General features: G+C 44.5%; 1 protein-coding gene across 1 annotated transcript in view; it reads right to left on the bottom strand.

The window, feature by feature from the left end:
* The window catches only part of LOC139564595 (cyclin-dependent kinase 14-like), a 214514-nt gene extending 191989 nt beyond the window's left edge, over window positions 1-22525 (bottom strand). The window contains exons 1-2 of the mRNA XM_071384231.1: window positions 22062-22525; window positions 12907-12938 (exon numbers count right to left, since the gene is read on the bottom strand). Of these exons, the coding sequence (XP_071240332.1) occupies window positions 12907-12938; window positions 22062-22155 (126 nt within the window). The 5' untranslated portion in view covers window positions 22156-22525. The remainder of the gene's footprint in view (window positions 1-12906; window positions 12939-22061) is intronic.
* Window positions 22526-24864: the final 2339 nt, after the last annotated feature.

Raw genomic sequence — 24864 nt, 5'->3', positions numbered from 1 at the left:
AAGAGAGAACTCTACTTTAATCTTAACAGGAATTAGATTAGAGTTAATGGGTTAATAGCAGAGGATGCACACAAACATGTAGGCACACACACACACACACACACACACACACACACACACACACACACACACACACACACACACACACACACACACACACACACACACACACACACACACACACACACACACACACACACACACTGCCTTTACAAGGAGAAATGAGTAATGATGTTGGCTCTATATTTCTCCCCACCCTAGTGTGCCCTGTGAGGGGGTGGAGCAGGAGTGATGTAGCGTTGGCAGAAGGAAGTCGGTTCCTCCCAGCTTCCCTCGTGGGCCGTTCTGGAGAGAGGAGGACAGAGGGGTGTTCAAGGGTATCTGTCAATATCTTACTCTACTACCTCAGGAAGAAGGAGGGAAAAAAGAGCGAGAGAACAAAACACAGAGACTCTGAGGTCAAATGAGTGCTAGCGTAGGACATCTTGAAGTGATTTTCAAACGCGTTGCTACAAAACATGAGCTGGGCGGACAGGGAGGCAGGCAGGCCCAGAAGCCTTTTCCCTCACTGCAGAGAGTGAACATAGAAACACACCGCCTATTGGAACTGCCTGGCTAGCTGTTTCACATGTGGGCTAAACGCCTTAGAGACAAAAAATACAGCATAAACTACCTACTGTATATTTCATGCACAGTACACTAAAGATACATATTATATGGAGTGAGCAGGCTATACTGACAGCAGAGATGTGAGCGATACCTTTTGGTTTGTTCCACAGTCATTGGTTTGATCAAAAACAGACAGAAGTAGGACACTGACGCTTACATTAACCTACATACACCTGATCTGTAGTCCCTTCCAGTCACCTGATAGGAACATGGTGGTGGAAGCCTATTTTCACAGACTCTCAGCAATTCCACATTAATTTCAGTGATGGATACATCTTAGAGAAAAATAGGCCTAAAGTAGAACAAGAAAGAACAATTGTTTACTCAGAGAGAAGTAAATGTATTTCTATGTGACAGTATTGTGACCGAAGACGTACATATGGAACTTGTTGTGTACAGTAGTCATGGTGATGTAGCCAATAGAAACATTTGGGGAGCTGACGCCACAACTGTTTGTGGCATAATCTAGCCATCCTAATCAGACCAGAGGAGAACCACAAACCAGCCAGGAGACCACCCACAGAGACAGAGAGAGAGAGAGAGAGAGAGAGAGAGAGAGAGAGAGAGAGAGAGAGAGAGAGAGAGAGAGAGAGAGAGAGAGAGAGAGAGAGAGAGAGAGAGAGAGAGAGAGAGAGAGAGAGAATGGCAATAGGGGGCAACATTCCCAGTTTCTGTGTATGTGTGTGTGTGTGTGTGTGTGTGTGTGTGTGTGTGTGTGTGTGTGTGTGTGTGTGTGTGTGTGTGTGTGTGTGTGTGTGTGTGTGTGTGTGTGTGTGTGTGTGTGTGTGTGTGTATACGAGTAGGTTCTGCTTAATGTCTGAGTGAAGTCAACTCAACGTCTGCTGCATTTCAGGAGGACCAGACTCACAGTGTAAATCTCTACCTGCTCAACAAACAGACAACCTAAAGTAACCTAGCATCGAAAGCTTGCTTGTCTAGGAAAATATACACACACACACACACACACACACACACACACACACACACACACACACACACACACACACACACACACACACACACACACACACACACACACACACACACACACACACACACACACACACACACACACACACACACACACACACACACACACCCACACACAAATATATGTTTACAAAGAAGAGACCCTTGAGCTCCTCCGCAGTGCAACAGGACAGTGGGTGAACTACACCCTCAGAAAACATCTACCCTGGTTCACAGAGAGGGATACTCCAACCCTACAAAATGGCCCCTAAAATGTCTCAGCCCTGAAAGAAACAGAGAAGAGGATTTTCTATCTAGCATCTCATAGATAGTAGTTTCTGGTCTCAGAAACTATTCCTCTGACTAACTCTAACATAATTTCATTCAGATTCCTTGCTTATCGTTCCCTCCCTACCATAGCTTAAAACTTGATTTAATAATATTCACTGATAGTATGGCTAAGCAGCTTACTGAGAGGAAGGTTAGCAGCACAATGAGCGAAAAGTGTGAAATTATATCCTGCCGTCATTAAAGCCGGATGATTCCGGTTGGAATATTCAACACGCGGTACGGAATGGGAAGAAACCTCTGGGAATCATGTCTCTCCCGGGAACTACAGAGACCATAGAAATGAGTGAGACGTCAGTCGTTCTCTGATCACATTGTAAGAACTCACAGGTTTGGTTTCACTCTATTTAAAAGCATATGGATCCTACCTGTTCTAATCTGCAGCTTAAGTTACAGTGGTTACTGTCCTACTTATAGATGAATGGTGGTTATTTATCTGTCAGTGACAGGATCCACAATCTCCCAGTAGAGCTATAGTATATGATATCAACTACTGCACTGACTGCAGTGAAACATCACCTCAGCAAGGCCTCTCAGAACAACAAAAGGTGTGATATTTCTGATCCCGACTATGATCCAGAAAGACAATATATGTAATCTTTGATTATTTTATTTGAGTCCTCGACGATAACATTAAAAAGTGTTCGCCATACGTTGTTGCCCACGGTGATGCAAACCGGGAGAGGGACGTTATCTAGATTCCCGATGACCTCTGACCTTGTCCCTTATCTAGGAGACGTGGGGGACGGGATCCCTGTGGCTTGGGGATGGGGAAGACGGTAATCTTGAGACACATCCAGGGGCAGGAAGGGTGACATTGGCGAGCGCACCACTAGGTGAATCGATAAGCCATGGGCGGCACCTGTGTGTGTTATCAATGTTAGTGTGAAAGAAGGCTCTAATCGACACCATGGTGTTTCACACCGCAGGCCACTGCTGGTCTCCTGGTACTCTCCTCTTCTCCTCTCTTCCTTAGCCTCTACGGCCCTTACACGTTCGTTTTTATAATCTTTCCTCCTGATTTCCTCATAGAGATATGGCCTTTACTTTTCCTTTCCACCCCTATGTAGCTCAACAGTTATTGAACTCACGTGGAGATTTACTTGAACAACATTATAGGACATGAAAGTCAATGGGACCTCAAAGCAGGAACCAGTGAGTCAATCCCTCTAATCAACGCTACCGCGCCCACATGGTATCAATGTAGAACATTGATTGGATTTTTCAAAGTCATCAAAATACGCTGTTTTAATTGAACTTTGAACAATGAAGACTCTAACCAAAAATCAATAGGGGGTGTTAGTAGGTTGAGTTTTCTGCACATTTTGAATTCTCAATGGGAAGTGTTTTAACCGAATAACAATCACCACTGACCTTGGCTTAGAGACAGATGTGTGCGCTCGTGAGACAATATGACAATGTCATCAGGTTCTGACAGCATTTCAAACGTCATTAACGGTGTGAGACAGACATCCAATACAAGCTATTCAAACTGTCAGACCTCTGTGGCTATGTCACTCAGGAAAAATATAATATACATCCACAATGTTCCAGCTGCCCCTCCTCCTCTCCTCTCTTAACCACCAGCGTAATTCCAACCAGTTTCTGCCAACAGACATTTGTGCTCTGAGACAGAAAGCAAGGCTAAAGTCTTGGTAAAGAACTGGAGTTCCATGGAGTCAGCCAGCGAGAAAGGAAGCAACAGAGAGAGAGTGCGAGAGAGAGAGAGAGAGAGAGAGAGAGAGAGAGAGAGAGAGAGAGAGAGAGAGAGAGAGAGAGAGAGAGAGAGAGAGAGAGAGATAAATCCATGGTCTATCTGGGTATTCTGCTGGGCTGTGTCCGTCCCCAAGGATCACCATGGCAGAATACGTGACAGCGCCTCTCTCTCTCCCTCCCTCCCCCTTCTCCTCCTCCTCTCTCCCCTGTCTACCCCACCTAGCAGTTCCTCACTGGGGCTTAACTGTGACCCAACCCTCCCGACATCCCCTGACGAAGGAAAAATGCACTATTCCAGGCATCTTTCTTCTCGCCATTTCTCTCCCTCCGCCCTTGGCACGCTAACATTCTATGACCTGGGGAATGGCTCCAGACTATACCATACTGCTATTCAAGAAGTGAGTGACTGCTAGTGATGACATAAAAGATGATGACACAGATGATGATGATGACAATGATGAAGGAGAGCACTGTTCCTCCCATTATAAACCTTCAGATAACTCCCAAGGACCAAAAGGTAATTTGTTTCCTGTGAAATAAATGACAGATTTTCCATCCGGTTCAGTCTTAATGGCTCCTCCACTAATATTGCTGGAGTCTTTAATGTGATAGATGAAGACGTTTATTGCATTCATTTCTGATCCTGACACCAAACACATGCAATTATTCAATGTGCCAGACTCCAATTCTGCTGAGAATAGATAATGAAGTTCTCGTGCGACAGAGACAGAGACAGAGACAGAGACAGAGAGAGAGAGAGAGAGAGAGAGAGAGAGAGAGAGAGAGAGAGAGAGAGAGAGAGAGAGAGAGAGAGAGAGAGAGAGAGAGAAAAATAGAAAGGATCAAATAAGGAGGGAGAAAAGTATTATTAATAGCCAGAAATAATTGAAGACCTTGGCCTTAATCTAACAATATTTAGCAATTGTCATTATACAGAAGTTATTATTTGTGTTGCAACACATTTTAATTTCTCTGTGTGCATACAATTTCTGAAGTGAAGACAAAGTGACACTCATGGATCTCAGCTTACATGTTAACTAAAATTGGATTGAGTCTATGGGGCAGCAGCTGAGGACGTGCACACACACACACACACACACACACACACACACACACACGCACACGCACACGCACACGCACACGCACACGCGCACACACACACACACACACACACAATCTGCCCATTCTAATGGCTCAACATGATGCCTCCTGAGACTTCCTCTTAAGAAGAGGCCATTTCAGCATTCCAGTATGTGTGTGTGTGTGTGTGTGTGTGTGTGTGTGTGTGTGTGTGTGTGTGTGTGTGTGTGTGTGTGTGTGTGTGTGTGTGTGTGTGTGTGTGTGTGTGTGTGTGTGTGTGTGTGTGTGTGTGTGTGTGTGTGTGTGTGTTACAGCGTCCCAGAGTTCTCTAACAGCCTTCTGTAATAGAACAGTCATACCCACAGCAGTGTTATTTAACATTCAGCCAGGCCACACAGTACAGCGCCTGTGTTTCCACTAGGAGAGGGAAGCAAAGGGGGGCAAGGAGAAAGAGAGAGGGGGGGGGGGGGGGGGGGGTGAAAAGAGAAAGATTGAGTGGCAGGGACAGAGAGAAAGAGAGAGAAAGACAGAGACAGAGAGAGATATAGGGAGACAGAGAAAAAGAGAGAGGGACAGAAAGATGGGAAGAAAGGACAGAGAGGTGGAAAGAGAAAGAGGGGTAGAGAGGTGGAAAGAGAAAGAGGGGTAGAGAGGAAAAGAGAGAAGGAATCAGGGAGGGCATAGATAGGAGCAGGATGGAGAGAGAGAGGGACAAAGACAGAGAAAGAGGGAGAGAGAAGATGAGAGAGGGACAGAGAGAAGAGGAGACAGGGACAGAGAGAAGAGGAGACAGGGACAGAGAGAAGAGGAGACAGGGACAGAGAGAAGAGGAGACAGGGACAGAGAGAAGAGGAGAGAGGGACAGAGAGAAGAGGAGACAGGGACAGAGAGAAGAGGAGACAGGGACAGAGAGAAGTGGAGACAGGGACAGAGAGAAGAGGAGACAGGGACAGAGAGAAGCGGAGACAGGGACAGAGAGAAGAGGAGACAGGGACAGAGAGAAGAGGAGACAGGGACAGAGAGAAGAGGAGAGAGGGGCAGAGAGAAGAGGAGAGAGGGACAGAGAGAAGAGGAGACAGGGACAGAGAGAAGAGGAGACAGGGACAGAGAGAAGAGGAGAGAGGGACAGAGAAAAGAGGAGACAGGGACAGAGAGAAGAGGAGAGAGGGACAGAGAAAAGAGGAGACAGGGACAGAGAGAAGAGGAGAGAGGGACAGAGAAAAGAGGAGACAGGGACAGAGAGAAGAGGAGAGAGGGACAGAGAAAAGAGGAGAAAGGGGAAAAAAGACTGCTGTGGATGACTGGTCTCTTTCTCTGGGAGTTATGACCAGATCTCTTTCTGTGCCAGATACAGTCACATTACCTTGGAACAACAATTTAATATCAAGACAAACTAACAGGGTACTGTTGATAATTCTTCAGGCAGTGTAGTAGGCTATCTACTCTGGGTACAATTTAATCAGACTCGTGGTGTTCTGCCCATAATGAATGGGCATCAGCTGAACAATGTAGCAAACAATGGGCCCTTCTTTAAGATACAAACACACGCCGGCTAATTCCTCTCCTTACTGCTCACTCAGAGACAACCTGGTGCTGCACAGGAAATTGTTATTTTTCATTCCCAAATTCTTTACATTTTTCCCCTGGCGGCAGAGACCATTTATAGCCAATGGTCCGGGCTATTTCCCAGAGTACCAGCTTCTTGGAACGGTCCGGTTCACATTATTTCACCACAAAAGTCTCTCATGGAGAGAGAGAGAGAGGGTGGGTGGGAGAGAGAGAGAGAGAGGGAGAGAGGGTGGGAGAGAGAGAGAGAGAGAGAGAGAGAGAGAGAGAGAGAGAGAGAGAGAGAGAGAGAGAGAGAGAGAGAGAGAGAGAGAGAGAGAGAGGGTGGGAGAGTGGGAGAGAGAGAGAGAGAGCGCGGAAGAGGGACAGTGGGAAAGAGAAAGGGGGAGAGAGAGCGAGATAAAGAGAGAAAGTAAGACCAAATAATTCCATAATAATAATAATTCAAAATCCAGAAAAGAGCCGTTAAATTCTACAACCACCTAAAAGGAAGCGATTTCCAAACCTTCCATAACAAAGCCATCACCTACAGAGAGAGCGACCTGGAGAAGAGTCCCCTAAGCAAGCTGGTCCTGGGGCTCAGTTCACAAACACAAACAGACCACACAGAGCCCCAGGACAGCAACACAATTAGACCCAATCAAATCATGAGAAAACAAAAACATAATTACTTGACACATTGGGAAAAATTAACAAAAAAACAGAGCAAACTAGAATGCTATTTGGCCCTAAACAGAGAGTACACAGTAGCAAAATACCTGACCACTGTGACTGACCCAAACTTAAGGAAAGCTTTGACTATATACAGACTCAGTGAACATAGCCTTGCTATTGAGAAAGGCCGCCGCAGGCAGACCTAGCTGTCAAGAGAAGACAGGCTATGTGCACACTGCCCACAAATGTATGACCATATTAGAGACACATATTTCCCTCAGATTACACAGATCCAAAAAGAATTAGAAAACAAACACAATTTTGATAAACTCCCATATCTATTGGGTTAAATACCACAGTGTGCCATCACAGCAGCAAGATTTGTGACCTGTCGCGACAAGAAAAGGGAAACCAGTGAAGAACAAACACCATTGTAAATACAACCCATATTTATGTTTATTTATTTTCCCTTTTGTGATTTAACTATTTGCACATAATATGACATTTGTAATGTCTTTATTCTTTTGGAACTTTTGTGAGTGTAATGTTTACTGTAAATTTTTATAGTTTTTTTCAATTTTGTTTATTATCTAATTCACTTTCTTTGGCAATGTTAACATATGTTTCTCATGCCAATAAAGCCCTTAAATTGAATTGAATTGAGAGAAAGAGAGTTCAGTCAGAGCAGGGGTGGGCTTAGTGATTTGGAGGCCCCAGTCAGAGGCCAGTCTGTATTACCTTTTAATGTGCCATGAACACAACCAGTCATGTTTTTATCTGATTGTCAAATAATCACTTCAAAAGTAGGTTACCTTCGCACGTTCATCCCAAAATAATTCCAGCATCCAAACAGTGCACTGTGCACCCACCAACTTTCCTTCAATTCGCAAGAGGCTGAAACTATCTCACCGGAGAAAGCATCCGAGCGAGCGAAACAGCGCCCCTCTGTCTTATTATATGTAAGACTGATGCTGCCCATATATCTGATGCTGTCTGGCCAAAAAGAGTATGACATGCCAGACAGCACCAGATGAATAGGTTGCTGATACTGTACATGTCCTCTGCTTAGACGACGATGGTACTTTTATCAGCAGCCTTTTTACTAAGGAAATGTGTATTGTATCCTCCTAGTCCAAGTACCCAGGGCTGGGTCGAGAACCAGTCTTTCATAAATAGCAAAATGGTGTGGAGACCAGATGTAAATCAGTGACGCATCGCTACACGTCAAACCAATCGAATGCCTTGCTTGGGGGGAGCTCCAATAGTGCTCACTAAATTAGTGTCGTAGGTAGAACCGTGCATGGTGAGGATGGCCAGGAAATTGCTGATAAAAATCTCCATCAAAATATGTATGTTGGATTGTGTATTGAGCACACTTCTGACAAAACGGTTTCCCTTCCAGGTTTTCTTCCATTTTCTGCAATGTTGCAAACTAGCATACATTTACATTACATTTAAGTCATTTAGCAGACGCTCTTATCCAGAGCGACTTACAAATTGGTGCATTCACCTTATGATATCCAGTGGAACAACCACTTTACAATAGTGCATCTAACTCTTTTAAGGGGGGGGGGGGTAGAAGGATTACTTTATCCTATCCTAGGTATTCCTTAAAGAGGTGGGGTTTCAGGTGTCTCCGGAAGGTGGTGATTGACTCCGCTGACCTGGCGTCGTGAGGGAGTTTGTTCCACCATTGGGGTGCCAGAGCAGCGAACAGTTTTGACTGGGCTGAGCGGGAACTGTACTTCCTCAGAGGTAGGGAGGCGAGCAGGCCAGAGGTGGATGAACGCAGTGCCCTTGTTTGGGTGTAGGGCCTGATCAGAGCCTGAAGGTACGGAGGTGCCGTTCCCCTCACAGCTCCGTAGGCAAGCACCATGGTCTTGTAGCGGATGCGAGCTTCAACTGGAAGCCAGTGGAGAGAGCGGAGGAGCGGGGTGACGTGAGAGAACTTGGGAAAGTTGAACACCAGACGGGCTGCGGCGTTCTGGATGAGTTGTAGGGGTTTAATGGCACAGGCAGGGAGCCCAGCCAACAGCGAGTTGCAGTAATCCAGACGGGAGATGACAAGTGCCTGGATTAGGACCTGATACGGACCAACTCTCTGCAAAATGTGTCCCATCCAGTCAGAAAACAGCGCCAAACATAACACCTGGCACCAATGGGCATGTGGGAGAGGGTTCTTGAAAACACCCAATCAAAATATTGCCGCTGGGAGCCATAGGATCATTCAAACTGTTTTAGCAATGCAAAATTCTCCACACAGCGACACGATTTTGGAGGTATAGCAATGTGAGACTACTTCTAAACTTGTCACGCCCTGACCTTAATTATCTATGTTTTCTGTATTATTTTGGTCAGGTCAGGGTGTGAGGGTGGGTATGCTAGTTTTGTATTGTCTAGGGTTTTTGTATGTCCAGGTGTGTTTGTAAGTCTAGGCATATGTAGGTCTATGGTGGCCTGAATTTTTTCCCAATCAGAGGCAGCTGTTAATCGTTGTCTATGATTGGGGATCATATTTAGGTTGTCATTTTCCCTTTGGTTTTGTGGGTTCTTGTCTATGTGTAGTTGCCTGTTAGCACTCTTTGTATAGCTTCACGGTTCGTTTTGTTGTTTTGTTTCAGTGTTTATTCTTAAAATAAAGAGAATGTACGCATACCACGCTGCGCCTTGGTCTCCTCCCTACGACGGCCGTGACAAAACTAACATATGGAATTGTTTTAAGATGCTCATACCACGGACCATTTAGATATTTGATTTAGAATTTTAGGTTACAAAAATATTATTTGATGAAATATTGAATTTGGTCTTACTGCTATTATCCTATAGAAACTAATTGAATAACATATTCATACATGAAAAAACCTGTATACCTTTGACGTGGAAATGCCCTATTCACTTCCATTAATTTTTCGCCCCGGTAACGAGTTCCTAATTTGACAAACACTGCTGTAGCTCTGCCACCTTCCGCCGACATCGGTGGATATCTCTATCTTAAAAACAGATTATGATGGGGATTCATTTATTGTCTAGAGCAGGGGGGGCGTAGAAATTATTTGAATATTATTTTAAAATGCCCAGCTCATGAGGTCCATTGATGATGTGAGGCCTGAGGCAATTGCCTCTTCTACCTAATGGTAAGTCCACCAGTGGTCAGATTTTCTATACACAAGCAGGGAGAGGAGATGCTCATTATGAACTGACAGGTGGCCACAGCAGTGATAGCGAGAGAGGAACAATGAGAGAGAGAGAGAGAGAGAGAGAGAGAGAGAGAGAGAGAGAGAGAGAGAGAGAGAGAGAGAGAGAGAGAGAGACAGAGAGAGAGAGAGAGAGAGAGACAGAGAGAGACAGAGACAGAGAGGGCAGTGAGCACCAGTCCAGTGTTACGTAAAGTCCTTAGAGAGATGTTGACCCTTGGCCTGGACCTCAGAAAGAAAGAGGGTGAAAGGACAGAGGAACACAGAGAGAGAGAGATAGAGAGAGACAGAGACAGAGAGAGACAGAGAGAGACAGAGAGAGACAGAGAGAGAGAGAGAGAGAGAGAGAGAGAGAGAGAGAGAGAGAGAGAGAGAGAGAGAGAGACAGAGACAGAGAGAGACAGAGAGAGAAAGAGACAGAGAGAGTGAAAGAGACAGAGAGAGCGAGAGAGAGAGAAAGGGAGAGAGAGACAGAGAGAGACAGAGACAGAGAGAGACAGACAGAGACAGACAGAGACAGAGAAAGAAATGGAGAGAGAGAGACAGAGAGAGACAGAGAGAGAGATAAAGAGACAGAGAGAGAGAGAAAGAGACAGAGAGAAGGAGAGAAAGGGAGAGAAAGTTGGGTTGGCAGCGCACTACATTGCTGCCTGCCATAAGTTGAGGGACAGTGTCTGACAGACCAATCAACCTGCACATGTACTCTCTCTTGTTACTCTTGTTATTGTTGAATGTATGGTTATTCTGACCCTTGGTTATTGTCGTTACTGTTGTCCCGTTGACAATTTTGATTCTCATTTTTTGTTTTCTTTTGTTTTTATATTGTTAATATCCAAAATAAGCTTTGGCAATATGTCCATTGTTACGTCATGCCAATAAAGCAAATTGAAATGAATTGAATTGAAAGGGAGAGAGAGAGACAGAGAAAGACAGAGAGAGACAGAGAGACAGAGAGAGAGGGCAGCAAAGAGGAATTGCCCATCACTCTTATAATCTGTGTAGGGCTAGGCAAGAATACAGGGACATGGGAGGAGGGGACATCCCCAGAGATTTTACACTACACGACTTAACAAAAAAATCTTAACAACTTGGACGTGGTCACATTTCATGATTTCCTTGTCCCAAATCTTTCCTTCCTTCCATCCTCAACCCCAGGACGTGGCTGCTCACATTACACAATGATTCCCTACTTGATCCTGCCCTGCATTTCTCGGTTGTCGTAGGAAAAAAATGCTGACACGCAAACAGTGAGCTGTTTTATAAGTGTGCACATTATTATGTGCAGAAACATTTTGAAAAAGCCAGAGGCGCAGAATATGAACTTAATATGAAATAATAACGATAATATGAAATTATCTTTTTGGTTTGTGTCATGGTAGGACGAAGATGTAATATTGGTAGAATTCGTTTTGCATGGTGGGTGGAGATTTCACTTAAGGACCAACGGAATGAGCAAACTGCGCTCATCCGAGGCACCGGGCCATGTAAAACGAACTTGCACATTGAAGGCAGCCAGGTTCTCTCCACAGCTCCACCAATATGTCCTCCATCACCTCGGTCCACACGGTGCATGTAGTTGTTGCTTTCCTCTTCGCCATCATTGTTTTGGTCTCACATGCTGAGTGCTCATTGGCTATTGGCAGCAGTCCTTGCCCAATCTCGTCATAGCACTGCTCATACTACAAGATGCACAACCAAAATGATCAGGACATTTGACAGGGGTCTGGAGAATGGAACAGCCATCATCGGTGTGTCCTTGACCCACTCAAACTATGCGAGTCCCGACGTATTGATCCTAGCCCAAGTTCATAGGATTTCACCCCGATCTGGGACGGCAAAAACGGGGGAATTTGTGGCAAAATTGTGTAGTGTAGAGCTGTTCAGTTAGTTAATGCAATCCCTGGTTTGTCTGTACCATCACCACCTTCATAAGCTAAACAGATAAGGCTATCATTAACCAAAGCAAGATCAGCAAACATTCACACTGGCTGCTGTCTCCTCAGTTTCTCTACACCTTGTGTACTTAAATTTCCAACTGGAAAAGGGAAAGGCTTAGAGACCACAGGAGTTAAGCCTTATCTTTCACCAAGGACATCTCTTTAGATACCAATCTAAAGCACCGCATTGAGGGCTTGGGAAGAAAATCTATGTTACTTCAACTCAAAAGAGCAAGCAAGCAGAATTTCCCTGCCAACGCATTTAACATTTACATCCTAGTGTCTACGGCCTTATCGGCTTCCTCATCAACACACGCGCGCATGCAAACACACTCACGCACACGCACACACATGCACACACACGCATGCACACACACACACACACACGCATGCACACACACACACACACACGCATGCAGCATTGTTATACATTGGGAAAACCTTCTCTAATACTTTCATCATTCTGATGTTAGTTTCTCTGTCCACAGAATAATGTGTCTGGTTGGCTTCCTAGTGACAAAGACTGGCCCAGAGGACTGAGATGATAGGACAGCCCTGATGCAGTACACATGAATACATTACAAACCCTATCTAATGACCGATCATAGAAATAAACTACTGAACTGCATACAGAACCACCACAGTATTGTCTGTCTATGAATTCAATCCATGATACCACACAATAGGCATTAACATCAAATATTGTTGTATTGCACTGAAAAATGTGCCAATCATTTCACCAGCTGTCCAAATTTCATTGGTTTTGAACTCACCTCATCAAAGCCACTGTCCTCTTTCTTGAAAGCTGAAAATAGAGAGAAGAAGAAAATCAGGCTCACATTGACGTCTTTTGAACAGGGAACAGAAACAGTGACTACAACCACAGTGTGCACTCACTCATAACCCACACACACATGCACACACATACGCACACACACAGCCCTGTAATTGTGTCCTGATTTCCTATTCATGTGATATAGATTCATTATGCTTCCTTCATTAAGGCAAACACTCAGGCAGACAGTCCGAGGTCAATCAACATGATCCGACACTGGCAGCATTTAGAAGAAGAGTTTGTTTGTGCTTTATTAGACAGACCTTTCAGACACTGCATCATCATTAGTAGACTAGTGAATGGCTGGGAACACACCTGGGTTCACTTCAAATAGTATTTGAAATCTTTAAATATACTTTAGCTGTGCTTGATCGATCTTGCCTGGTGCAACAGAACCAATGGAATAGTCCCAAAAGTGCACACCCCACCCAAATCTAGGCAGGCTTAAGCAAACGCTAAAAGTACATTTGAAGGATTTCAAACAATATTTGAACCCAGGTGTGGCAGGGAAAGATCAACACAACACTAGCAGCCCATTGGTGTGACTGAGGAGCTCTTGTCTTCTCTCGCCACTATAAATATAATTACAGGAAGTCATAGTGATTGCACTGGACAGCTATATTCTTCGTATTTATGAAAAGGAAGGTAAACAAAGCTGTGTTGCCGGTGTGATTGTTTCCTCCTTGACAGCTAGATGTACTGTATGTTACATTCAGTGCCAACCAGATCTTATCTTTAGCTTTGTTTTTAACTGTGAAAGACAAACCAATCCACATTGCCTGGGAGGAGTGCTGAAAAATGCTTTTCGGAAACATAGCCTAGTAAATATCTTTTTAATTACAAATTTCCCATAACGAAGTCAATAATAATTATCTGATATGTCACGACTTCCGCCGAAGTTGGTCCCTCTCCTTGTTCGGGCGGCGTTCGGCGGTCGAAGTCACCGACCTTCTAGCCATCGCTGATCCACTTTTCATTTTCCTTTGGTTTTGTCTTGTGTCTTGTATCACACCTAGTTCCAATCCCATTCATTACATGTTGTGTATTTAACCCTCTGTTCCCCCTCATTGCCCTTGTCGGTGATTGTTTGTTTGTAAGCTATGTGCAAGTTATGTTCTGGTGTGCGACGGGTTTTGTACCCACTTGTATTATTTTGTATATTTTTGTTTTTGAGCACTTATTAAACTGCTCCGTTTATACCAAGTTGGATCTCCTGCGTCTGACTTCCCTGCCACCAGCACGCACCCTTATAGAATCACCGACCTGACTATGGAGTCAGCAGGAGCAGGTACCCCGGTTATAGAGGTGGAGGAGCGCGTCCGGGAGCACGCAGCAATGCTTCACCATCTTGGCACCGCCATGGACCGCGTTGTCCAGACAATGGACCGCTGGGTTTTGATCTTCCACAGGGAGTTCTTCCAGCGCCTCCACCAGCACAACCGGGGTCTCTCCTGAGTGCCCCTGTTCCACCTGGTTCCAGTGGGATTCGTCTCTCCCTGCCCCAGGAGTACGACGGAGAGGCTGCGAACTGCCAGGGGTTTCTGCTTCAACTGGAGCTATACCTGGCCACCGTCCACCCGGCTCAATGGGGCCGTGAGAGGGTGTCCGCCCTCGTCTCGTGCCTCACCGGGAAAGCCCTGGAGAGGGCCAACGCCGTGTGGAGAGAGGGAGATGCGGCGTTGGACCTGTTTGAGGAGTTCACCAGTCTTCGACCACAGTCTTTGACCACCCGCCCGAGGGTAGAGCTCTTCCATCTGAGGCAGGAGATGAGGAGCGCCCAGGAGTTCGCCCTGGAGTTTAGGACCCTGGCTGCCGGCCCGGGATGGAGCGACAGGGCCCTGATCGACGATTACCGCTGCAGTCTGTGCGAGGACGTCCGTCGGGAGTTGGCCTGCAGAGACACCACCCTCACGTTCGACCAGTCCATCCGGCTGGACAACCTGCTGGCTACCCGCGGACGTTCTGATCGGGGTCCGGTGGTTCCATCCTCCCTCACCCCCTCTCCGATACCCATGGAGCTGGGAGGGGCGGTGCGCAAGGAGACTGGAGGGGGTTCCCGCTCGTGCACCATCTGTGGCTGCAGAGTTCACACTGCCGGTCGGTGCCGGGTTGGTTCCTCTGGGGATCGAGGCAGCAGGCAGGGCGCTACTACGGTGGAGAGTCAAGACCAGGTCTCCACCGTGTGCATTCCCCCTGAATATGCCGATTTGGCTCGCATTCTCCAAAAAGAAGGCGACTCAATTACCACCTCATCGATGGGGCGATTGTGCGATAGATCTCCTGGTAGACGCTGCACTTCCCAGGAGTCACGTGTATCCCCTCTCACAGGCGGAGACGGAGGCTATGGAAACATATGTCTCCGAATCCCTGCGTCAGGGGTACATTCGGTCCTCCACTTCACCCGACTCCTCGAGTTTCTTTTTTGTGAAGAAGAAGGAGGGAGGTCTGCGCCCGTGTATTGACTATCGGGGTCTGAATCAGATCACTGTGAGGTATAGTTACCCGCTACCGCTCATAGCCACAGCGATAGAGTCAATGCACGGGGCGCGCTTCTTCACCAAATTAGATCTCAGGAGTGCGTACAACCTGGTGCGTATCCGAAAGGGAGACAAGTGGAAGACGGCTTTCAGTACCCCCTCTGGGCACTATGAGTACCTCGTCATGCCGTACGGGTTGATGAATGCGCCATCAGTCTTCCAAGCCTTTGTAGATGAGATTTTCAGGGACCTGCACTGGCAGGGTGTAGTGGTGTATATTGATGACATTTTGATATACTCCGCTACACGCGCCGAGCATGTGTCCCTGGTGCACAGAGTGCTTGGTCGCCTGTTGGAGCATGACCTGTACGTCAAGGCTGAGAAATGCCTGTTCTTCCAACAGTCCGTCTCCTTCCTAGGGTATCTCCTCAGGGGTGGAGATTGAGAGTGACCGCATTGCAGCCGTGCGTAATTGGCCGACTCCCACCATGGTAAAGGAGGTGCAGGGGTTCTTAGGGTTTGCCAACTACTACCGGAGGTTTATCCGGGGTTTTGGTCGGGTAGCAGCTCCCATTACCTCACTGCTGAAGGGTGCCCCGGTGCGCTTGCAGTGGACAGCTGAGGCGGACAGGGCTTTTAGTCACCTGAGGGCTCTGTTTACCTTGGCTCCCGTGCTGGCCCATCCGGATCCCTCTTTGGCGTTCATAGTGGAGGTGGACGCGTCCGAGGCTGGGATAGGAGCTGTGCTCTCTCAGCGCTCGGGTACGCCACCGAAGCTCCGTCCTTGTGCATTCTTCTCGAAGAAGCTCAGCCCGGCAGAGCAAAACTATGACGTGGGGAACCGGGAGTTGTTGGCTGTCGTCAAGGCCTTGAAGGTGTGGAGACATTGGCTTGAGGGGGCTAGACACCCTTTTCTCACCTGGACTGACCACCACAATCTGGAGTACATCCGAGCAGCGAGAAGACTGAACCCTCGCCAGGCAAGGTGGGCCATGTTTTTCACCCATTTTGTGTTTACCCTTTCTTACAGACCAGGCTCCCAGAACGCGAAGGCAGACGCATTGTCCCGGCTGTATGTCACAGAGGAGCGGCCCATGGATCCCACTCCCATACTCCCCGCCTCCTGCCTGGTGGCGCCGGTAGTGTGGGAGCTGGACACGGACATTGAGCAGGCGTTACGTGCAGAGCCCGCTCCCGTCCAGTGTCCCGCTGGGCGTCTGTACATCCCGTCTGCTGTCCGTGACCGGTTGATCTATTGGGCCCACACGTCACCCTCCTCTGGTCATCCTGGGATCGGTCGGACAGTGCGTTGTTTGAACGGGAGGTACTTGTGGCCTACCTTGGCTAAGGACGTGAGGGTTAATGTTTCCTCCTGCTCGGTGTGCGCCCAGTGTAAGGCTCCTAGGCACCTGCCCAGAGGTAAGGTTACACCCATTACCCGTTCCACAGTGGCCTTGGTCGCACCTGTCGGTGGATTTTCTTACTGATCTTCCACTCTCACAGGGTAACACCGCGATCCTGGTCGTTGTGGATCGTTTCTCTAAGACCTGTCGTCTCCTCCCTCTGCCCGGTCTCCCTACGGCCCTACAGACTAGAGGTCGACCGATTATGATTTTTCAGCGCCGATACCGATACCGATTATTGGAGGACCAAAAAAAGCCGATACCGATTAAACGTCCGATTATTTTTTTTACATTTATTTATTTGTAATAATGACAATTACAACAATACTGAATGAACACTTTTATTTTAACTGAATATAATACATGAATCAAATCAATTTAGCCTCAAATAAATAATGAAACATGTTCAATTTGGTTCAAATAATGCAAAAACAAAGTGTTGGAGAAGAAGGTAAAAGTGCAATATGTGCCATGTAAAAATGCTAACGTTTAAGTTCCTTGCTCAGAACATGAGAAGATATGAAAGCTGGTGGTTCCTTTTAACATGAGTCTTCAATATTCCCAGGTAAGAAGTTTTAGGTTGAGGTTATTATAGGAATTATAGGACTATTTCTCTCTATACCATTTGTATTTCACATACCTTTGACTATTGGATGTTCTTATAGGCACTTTAGTATTGCCAGTGTAACAGTATAGCTTCCGTCCCTCTCCTCGACCCTACCTGGGCTCGAACCAGGAACACATCGACAACAGCCACCCTCGAAGCATTGTTACCCATCGCTCCACAAAAGCCGCAGTCTTTGCAGAGCAAGGGGAACAACTACTCCAAGTCTCAGAGCGAGTGACGTTTGAAATGCTATTGGGGGGGGGGGCCCGGCGTATTCCGTTAGCTTCATACTGGATTCGAGGCGCCGGGCGAGGGGCCTTCAGTATCTCGTGGAGTGGGAGGGGTACGGTCCGGAGGAGAGGTGCTGGGTTCCGGTCGAGGACGTGTTGGACCCATCTATGGTGCAGGAGTTCCACCGTCTTCGTCCGGATCGCCCTGCGCCTCGCCCTCCGGGTCATCTGTCACGACTTCCGCCCAAGTTGGTCCCTCTCCTTGTTCGGGCGGTCGAAGTCGCCGACCTTCTAGCCATCGCTGATCCTCTTTTCATTTTTCTTTGGTTTTGTCTTGTCTTGTATCACACCTAGTTCCAATCTCATTCATTACATGTTGTGTATTTAACCCTCTGTTCCCCCTCATTGTCCTTCTCGGTGATTGTTTGTTTGTAAGCTATTTGCAAGATATGTTCTGGTGTGCGACGGGTTTTGTACCCACTTGTATTATTTTGTATATTTTGGTTTTCTGAGTTTTTGAGCACTTATGAAACTGCTCCGTTTTATACAAAGTTCGATCTCCTGCGCCTGACTTCCCTGCCACCAGCACGCACCCTTACAGGGTATCACAACTAATCTGTTACAATGAGAAAGGGGAAGTTACACATGGGAGTAACGGTATTTTGTTTGGCCTTGATGTAAAATGACTTATTCATGTCAATGGCATTGTTTTGAGGCAGAGTCATCTAGACGCGGAGCCAAAGAATTGCATCTTTCTCATCATAGAACAGAGACACATAAAGGAGAGGAGAATTTCCTCAACGTAGAAAATACAGCAGGATCATTACAACTACAGTGAATGGGGACTTGAGTCAATACACAAGACTCTGTTGCATTGTTATTTAGTTCGAACACTCCTTCACATATAAGTCTGACATATTGAACATTTCCAAAATATAACTAAACATGGACTCGTATTCTAGAACATAAATATAAGATACTGTAAATGATATCATCTGTCTACAAGTCACTGTGTTATACCATGGTAAGGAGGAGCATAGAAAAGAAAGAATAGTCTATATCAACTGCATGCATTTCTGATCATCAAGGAAAGAACTGTGTGGGAGTCGTACAACATAAAGGGAGACAAACAGGGAGACATTTTTTGCCCAACTTCACTCGAATGTAAAGAAGAAAAAACAAATACTCTCACATTTCAGAAAACCAAATCAGCCCATAACTTCTACTGCTTTCCTTTATATCCTACATGAAACATATCCCCCTTGAAGCTACAACTAAACTAACCCCCTTAAATCACTCATGCACATTTGCATTCCATGCTTATGGGATGAATGTGAATTTGTAAGCAGAGGAACAAGCTAAAATAAAATGCATGCCATTCTCTTTCCAAACGAAGACAACAAACGATGCAACGTTTCATCCATGTGGGATATATATATATTCATTATTCAACAGTAAAGCAAGTTATTATTTATGGTGACAAAGTAACATATAAAGGTTAAATAAAGGTTAAATAAAACTTGTTTTATATATATTGACATATACAGTAGGCCAGGGTTCCACAACTTGCGGCCCGCGGGTGATTTTATATTTTTGAATAAAATCATACTTTTTTTATTATTGTTATTATTGTTGGACATAAAATAATGATTTTAATTTGGGAAATCGGTTCCAAAGTATTCCCACACAAAATAGAGATATACAGTGTATGCAACCGTGTACAAATGTAAGCAAGGTTTGAAATTCTTATGTTTTAGTCCATTTGCAGTCTACAAATTATTTGTAATTATGTTCCGGGCCCCTGACCATCTGCTCAAGAAAAAATCAGCCCGTAGCTGAATCTAGATGATCCCTGAAGTAGGCCAACAGTCTCATCCCAGCTAACCTCAGCTAAGGTCAGAAGGCTGCATTGTCATAGCGATGTACTGTAAATACACAGTAACAGTCAAAAGACAAGGATAGAGTTGTGAGTTTGCAGATCCTACTGTACATGAGCTTAGCACAGTTAGCAATTGACATGCAAGGTGGACGCATAGCCTGGAATAGCAAGGTAGGATAAATAGCCTACAATCACGGTCCACATCAAATTGGACCATGCTTGTAGCTACAGCTACAATCATGCCAGCTAGAATGATTGTAGCTGGCAGCTTCATTATAAAGTACTCGCAAAACACCAGTCTCAACATCAACAGTGAAGAGGCGACTCCGAGATGCTGGCCTTCTAGGCAGAGATGCAAAGAAAAAGCCATATCTCAGAATAGCCAATAAAAATAAAAGATTAAGATGGGCAAAAGAACACAGACACTGGACAGAGGAGCAGCATCCCGGAGTCGCCTCTTCTCTGTTGACGTTGAGACTGGTGTTTTGCGAGTACTATTTAATGAACCTGCCAGTTGATGGGGAGGAGTAGTTGAGGACTTGTGAGGCATCTGTTTCTCAAACTAGACACTCTAATGTACTTGTCCTCTTGCTCAGTTGTGCACCGGGGCCTCCCACTCCTCTTTCTATTCTGGTTAGAGCTAGTTTGCGCTGTTCTGTGAAGGGAGTAGTTCACAGCGTAATACGAGATATTCAGTTTCTTGGCCATTTCTCACATGGAATAGCCTTCATTTCTCAGAACAAGAATAGACTGCCGAGTTTCAGAAGACAGCACTTTGTTTCTGGCCATTTTGAGCCTGTAAACAAACCCACAAATGCTGATGCTTCAGATACTCAACTAGTCTAAAGAAGGCCAGTCTTATTTCTTCTTTAATCAGAACAACAGTTTTCAGGTGTGCTAACATCATTGCAAAAGGGTTTTCTAATGATCAATTAGTCTTTTAAGATGGATTAGCTTTTAAAACTTGGATTAGCTAACACAACGTGCCATTGGAACACAGGAGTGATGATTGCTGATAATGGGCCTCTGCACGCCTATGTAGATATTCCATAAAAAATAAGCTGTTTCCAGCTACAATAGTAATTTAAAACATGAATAATGTCTACACTGTATTTCTGATCAATTTGATGTTATTTTAATGGACAAAAAAAATTATTTCAAAAACAAGGACATTTCTAAGTGACCCCAAACTTTTGAACAGTAGTGTAGGTTAAAGGATTAAGGTTAGGGTTAAGGGAAGGGTTAACTAGAAGGGATAAGGTTAGTATTAGGGTTATGGGGAAGGGTTAGCTAACATGCTAAGTAATTGCAAAGTAGCTTGAACGTTGTAAGTATTTGCAAAGTTGCTAATTGGCTAGAATTCTAAAGTTGTCTGTGATGAGCTTCGAACTCGCAACCTTTCCACCCCGACCAACCACCCTACCTTCATTTTTTTTGCCATAAGTAACAATCTGTCTTACGTAATCATACCAAAGGTAACATATTGTACTAATTTGAGGGTCCAGAATTTTCTAGTCTATGAGACCAGGCTGAACTATGATGTGACATTGAGTGTGAGCGTATTATTAGGATATGTATAGACAATAATGATATATACTGGAATACAGTAGGGATGTCGCATTATGACTTGGTTACAAGAAGCCCAACTTCTCAAACTAAGCTGTAATGCTCTTTGTTAAACCGTCCGTGAAACACAGACAGACAGACAGTGAGTGATCAATCAATGCCTATATAGTGCAGTGCACCATGTTGATGCGCTGATGCAGATATCAGCAGCAACAGTGACCAATATGGACAAGGACAATCCATGCAGCAGAAAAGTCAATGACGACCTTTTTTTCATGCAGCCTCATATTGGTAAATGTTCCCTCTTCTTGTTGCATCTGAGCCGTTAATTTGGGGGGAGATAATATATAGCAATCGTCTACATAGGGAGTGATTTTTGGTGAGCCTTTAATGCACCAAACCGTATAGACCAACACCGGGATATATATGAGAGAGAGAGAGAGAGAGACCTGTTTAGATGCCTGAGTTTACGCACGCGGGCCATTTGGATAGCAAGCTTCTTCCAGTTTTACAATAAGCACATCGGCAAGTACCTGATGTTTTATGATAACACTCAACATGAACTACCCATTTACAATATTCACATAGCTAATATCCTAGCCATGTATTTAGAATGCAATCTGGTTAATGTAATTTACGGTCACCGTGTAACAATGTGTTGAATGGCAGCAACACAATGACAGTTATAGCCATAATGCATCATCGTAATGTCGTAAAAGCGATTGCCACCAGTGTGAATGCCACCGCTGTTTTTTTGTCTAAAGCTTTTTGTAAAGTGAAATTCCGCTATCGTCCCGACTAGCTGGGGTGGACATTATTAGAATAATTTAGTTCCCTAGGCTACAGCAGCACCGTTTCCCCTAACCGTTAGTACTGCGATAGGCTATGCATTGTTGCACTATAACCGCTACAGTAGGGGTAGGCTACTTACCTATGCGACTGAAGCTCTCTGACAAAGTTCTTCGCAACTTTTTCATTTTGCCGATTTTTTCAGCAGGTTGCGAAGCTGGCATCAGGTCACACATCTTGCCGGTTGTATTGTAGCAGACAGTGATTTTCACACAACTGTGAAAAGGGTTCAAACCAAGCGGTTCTCCGTTCTACTACGCTGTCAAAAAACAGGAAACGTTTATGCTAACGCTTTTGTTTTCAAAAACACATTGGTGTACTCTTCTCAGGTTTTCTTTGTATCCAACTACATTTCTAAAGTCGGAATTTTCCACAAGATGCCGAGTATGAAGCTGTAAAATAAAACATGCGCTGGTTGATATTCTCTAATCTCTCTCTGAAACTGAACGGGTTGTTGAGTTCTTTCTCTCTCCCAGTCTCTCTCACTCACTCTTTGCTCTGCTCCCCTGCAATCTGGTTGTCATTTTTGGGATTCTCTCTCTTCGGTTTGCGAGAGGGAAGAAAAAAACACACTCCAGCAGAGCTACAAACACCGCCCAGGATGCGCAACGATTGGCCAAATAAGAACAGGGGATTCTGTGATTTGCCAAGGATCTATCAATCATGCTTTTGTGCCGCTCGAATACAAAAATATATAAAATTCTTTGCGCAGGGTTCATAGCCCAGGGAGTCCGCTGTTCAGATAAAAGTAACTCACAAAAAGTGAAAGTGTGATGGCCTACTATACTGTGGAATTTAGCCTACCACAATTAGTTTGGCTATTGTTGATTTTTCAAAAATATATCTTAGCCAATGATGCAAAAAAAACTAATAATAACAATAATATCAAATACGATCAGGAATGTCTTCCAAATATCTTTTGTTTTAAAATATTATTGGATTATTTGATCATTTCATTGTAGTGTTGGGTGGTGTGAAGGGATGTTTGGGAAGTATTCCTAGCCCTAGTAGGAAACCGTTAGAATGTATTGAAAAATGTTTTTATCACAGGCTCTAATGCTTTCTGAGAGGTGTCGAACTTGATATTAGGCCTACACCTGTTAATATAATTTTCATTACCTGACATGATGAGTCAGAGGACATTACCAGTCAGCCACATTTGGCATCTCCAAATGATTGGTTACACATGGAGTCATACATTTATTGGATTAAGCAAACGCACAGATGCCAGTTTACATTTTATATATTTCTGCGTCAACTCCAAAGACAACTGTTTTCCCCACCTAGTTTCCCTTGGTGGTGCAAATCTCCACCGAGGACCTTGATTACCGAGGACCTGGAGAATTAAACCTGAAACAAAGCTGAGTTCAAACTGTCAATTATGTCAGCGAATGCGAGTGTATAACAGCTGTATTCTCTGATATGTCTGATGGCTGTATCAAGCACCTGCTTTGAGCCCCAACTGTTTAGCTAAAAAGAAAATGTTTTTATATACCATACTGTTCAAAAGTTTGGTCACATAGAAATGTCCTTGTTGGTGAAAGAAAAGCTATTTTCTGTCCATTAAAATAACATAAAATTGATCAGAAATACAGTGTAGACATTGTTAATGTTGTAAATGACTATTGTAGCTGGATTTTTAATGGAATATCTACATAGGTGTACAGAGGCCTATTATCAGCAACTATCACTTCTTAGTTCCAATGGCATGTTGTGTTAGCTAATCCATTTATCATTTTAAAAGGCTAATTGATCATCAGAAAACCCTTTTGCAATTATGTTAGCACACCTGAAAACTGTTGTTCTGATTAAAGAAGCAATACAACTGGCCTTCTTTAGACTAGTTGAGTATCTGGAGCATCATCATTTGTGGGTTCGATTACAGGCTCAAAATGGCCAGAAACAAAGTACTTTCTTTGTAACATAAAATATATTTTGATTTGTTTAACACTTTTTTGGTTACTACATGATTCCATATGTGTTATTTCATAGTTTCTATGTCTTCACTTTTATTCTACAATGTAGAAAATAGTCAAAATAAAGAAAAACCCTTCATCGAGTGTCCAAACTTTTGACTGATACTGTAATATATATTTTTTTGTGTTTGTCATGCATGTTATTTTGGCTTTAATACATGTCACATATTAGTTTGCAAACAATGTAATTTTTTAAATATTGAGTTAATAAAGCCGCATAGAAACATGGTCTCTTTTTTGCTTTCTTTAGTAAGGCAGCTCCAAAATGCAGGTGATTCAGCCTAGCTCAGTGCTTTCTGTGGTGGAGGGGCAGCTAGTGGAAAGTACAGAGCTTAGGCATTGGTAATATTCTCTAGTTTCTAGTTTTTTGGCTCAGTGTTCTGTCACTCATGGGGACACTTTGTCACCACAGAATCTAGAGGGAGAGCTAGGCAGTACAAGCCCCCTTGGATCTTAAGGATTAAGGAGGCCATGGATTCAACCTTGTTCCCAGTTGTCTTGAAAGCACCATAAATCCAGAGAATGTCAGACTTTGATGACAAAGTTTCATAAACAAAATTGCACACAAGAAGGATCGCTGCACCACCTTCCTGTTCAAGTGAGCACAGCACAACAACATGGAGTCCTACAATGTCTTGTATGGTGCTGCATAAATTATGTCATATGCCAGAGAGATATGTATACTGTAGCTAAGAAAGCAATGTTAAGTGTATGTTGTGTATTACGCTGTTAGTAGCCCATGTGGCCCGCCCTAGTAATTTGGTCCCTTTCCCCCTCATAACTTAGTGTACTGTTCTGACTTGGTGGTGCTTATGTAGCCTACAGACTGTTGTAGAGAACTTGTATTTAAAAAAATGTATTTAACCTTTATTTAACTAGGATAGTCAGTTAAGAATAAATTCTTATTTA

The sequence above is a fragment of the Salvelinus alpinus genome, chromosome 35 (genome assembly GCF_045679555.1).
Source record: "Salvelinus alpinus chromosome 35, SLU_Salpinus.1, whole genome shotgun sequence".
NCBI classification, from domain to species: domain Eukaryota; kingdom Metazoa; phylum Chordata; class Actinopteri; order Salmoniformes; family Salmonidae; genus Salvelinus; species Salvelinus alpinus.
Note: the sequence above shows the minus strand (reverse complement) of the source record. Positions and strands in the feature narration are given on the sequence as shown.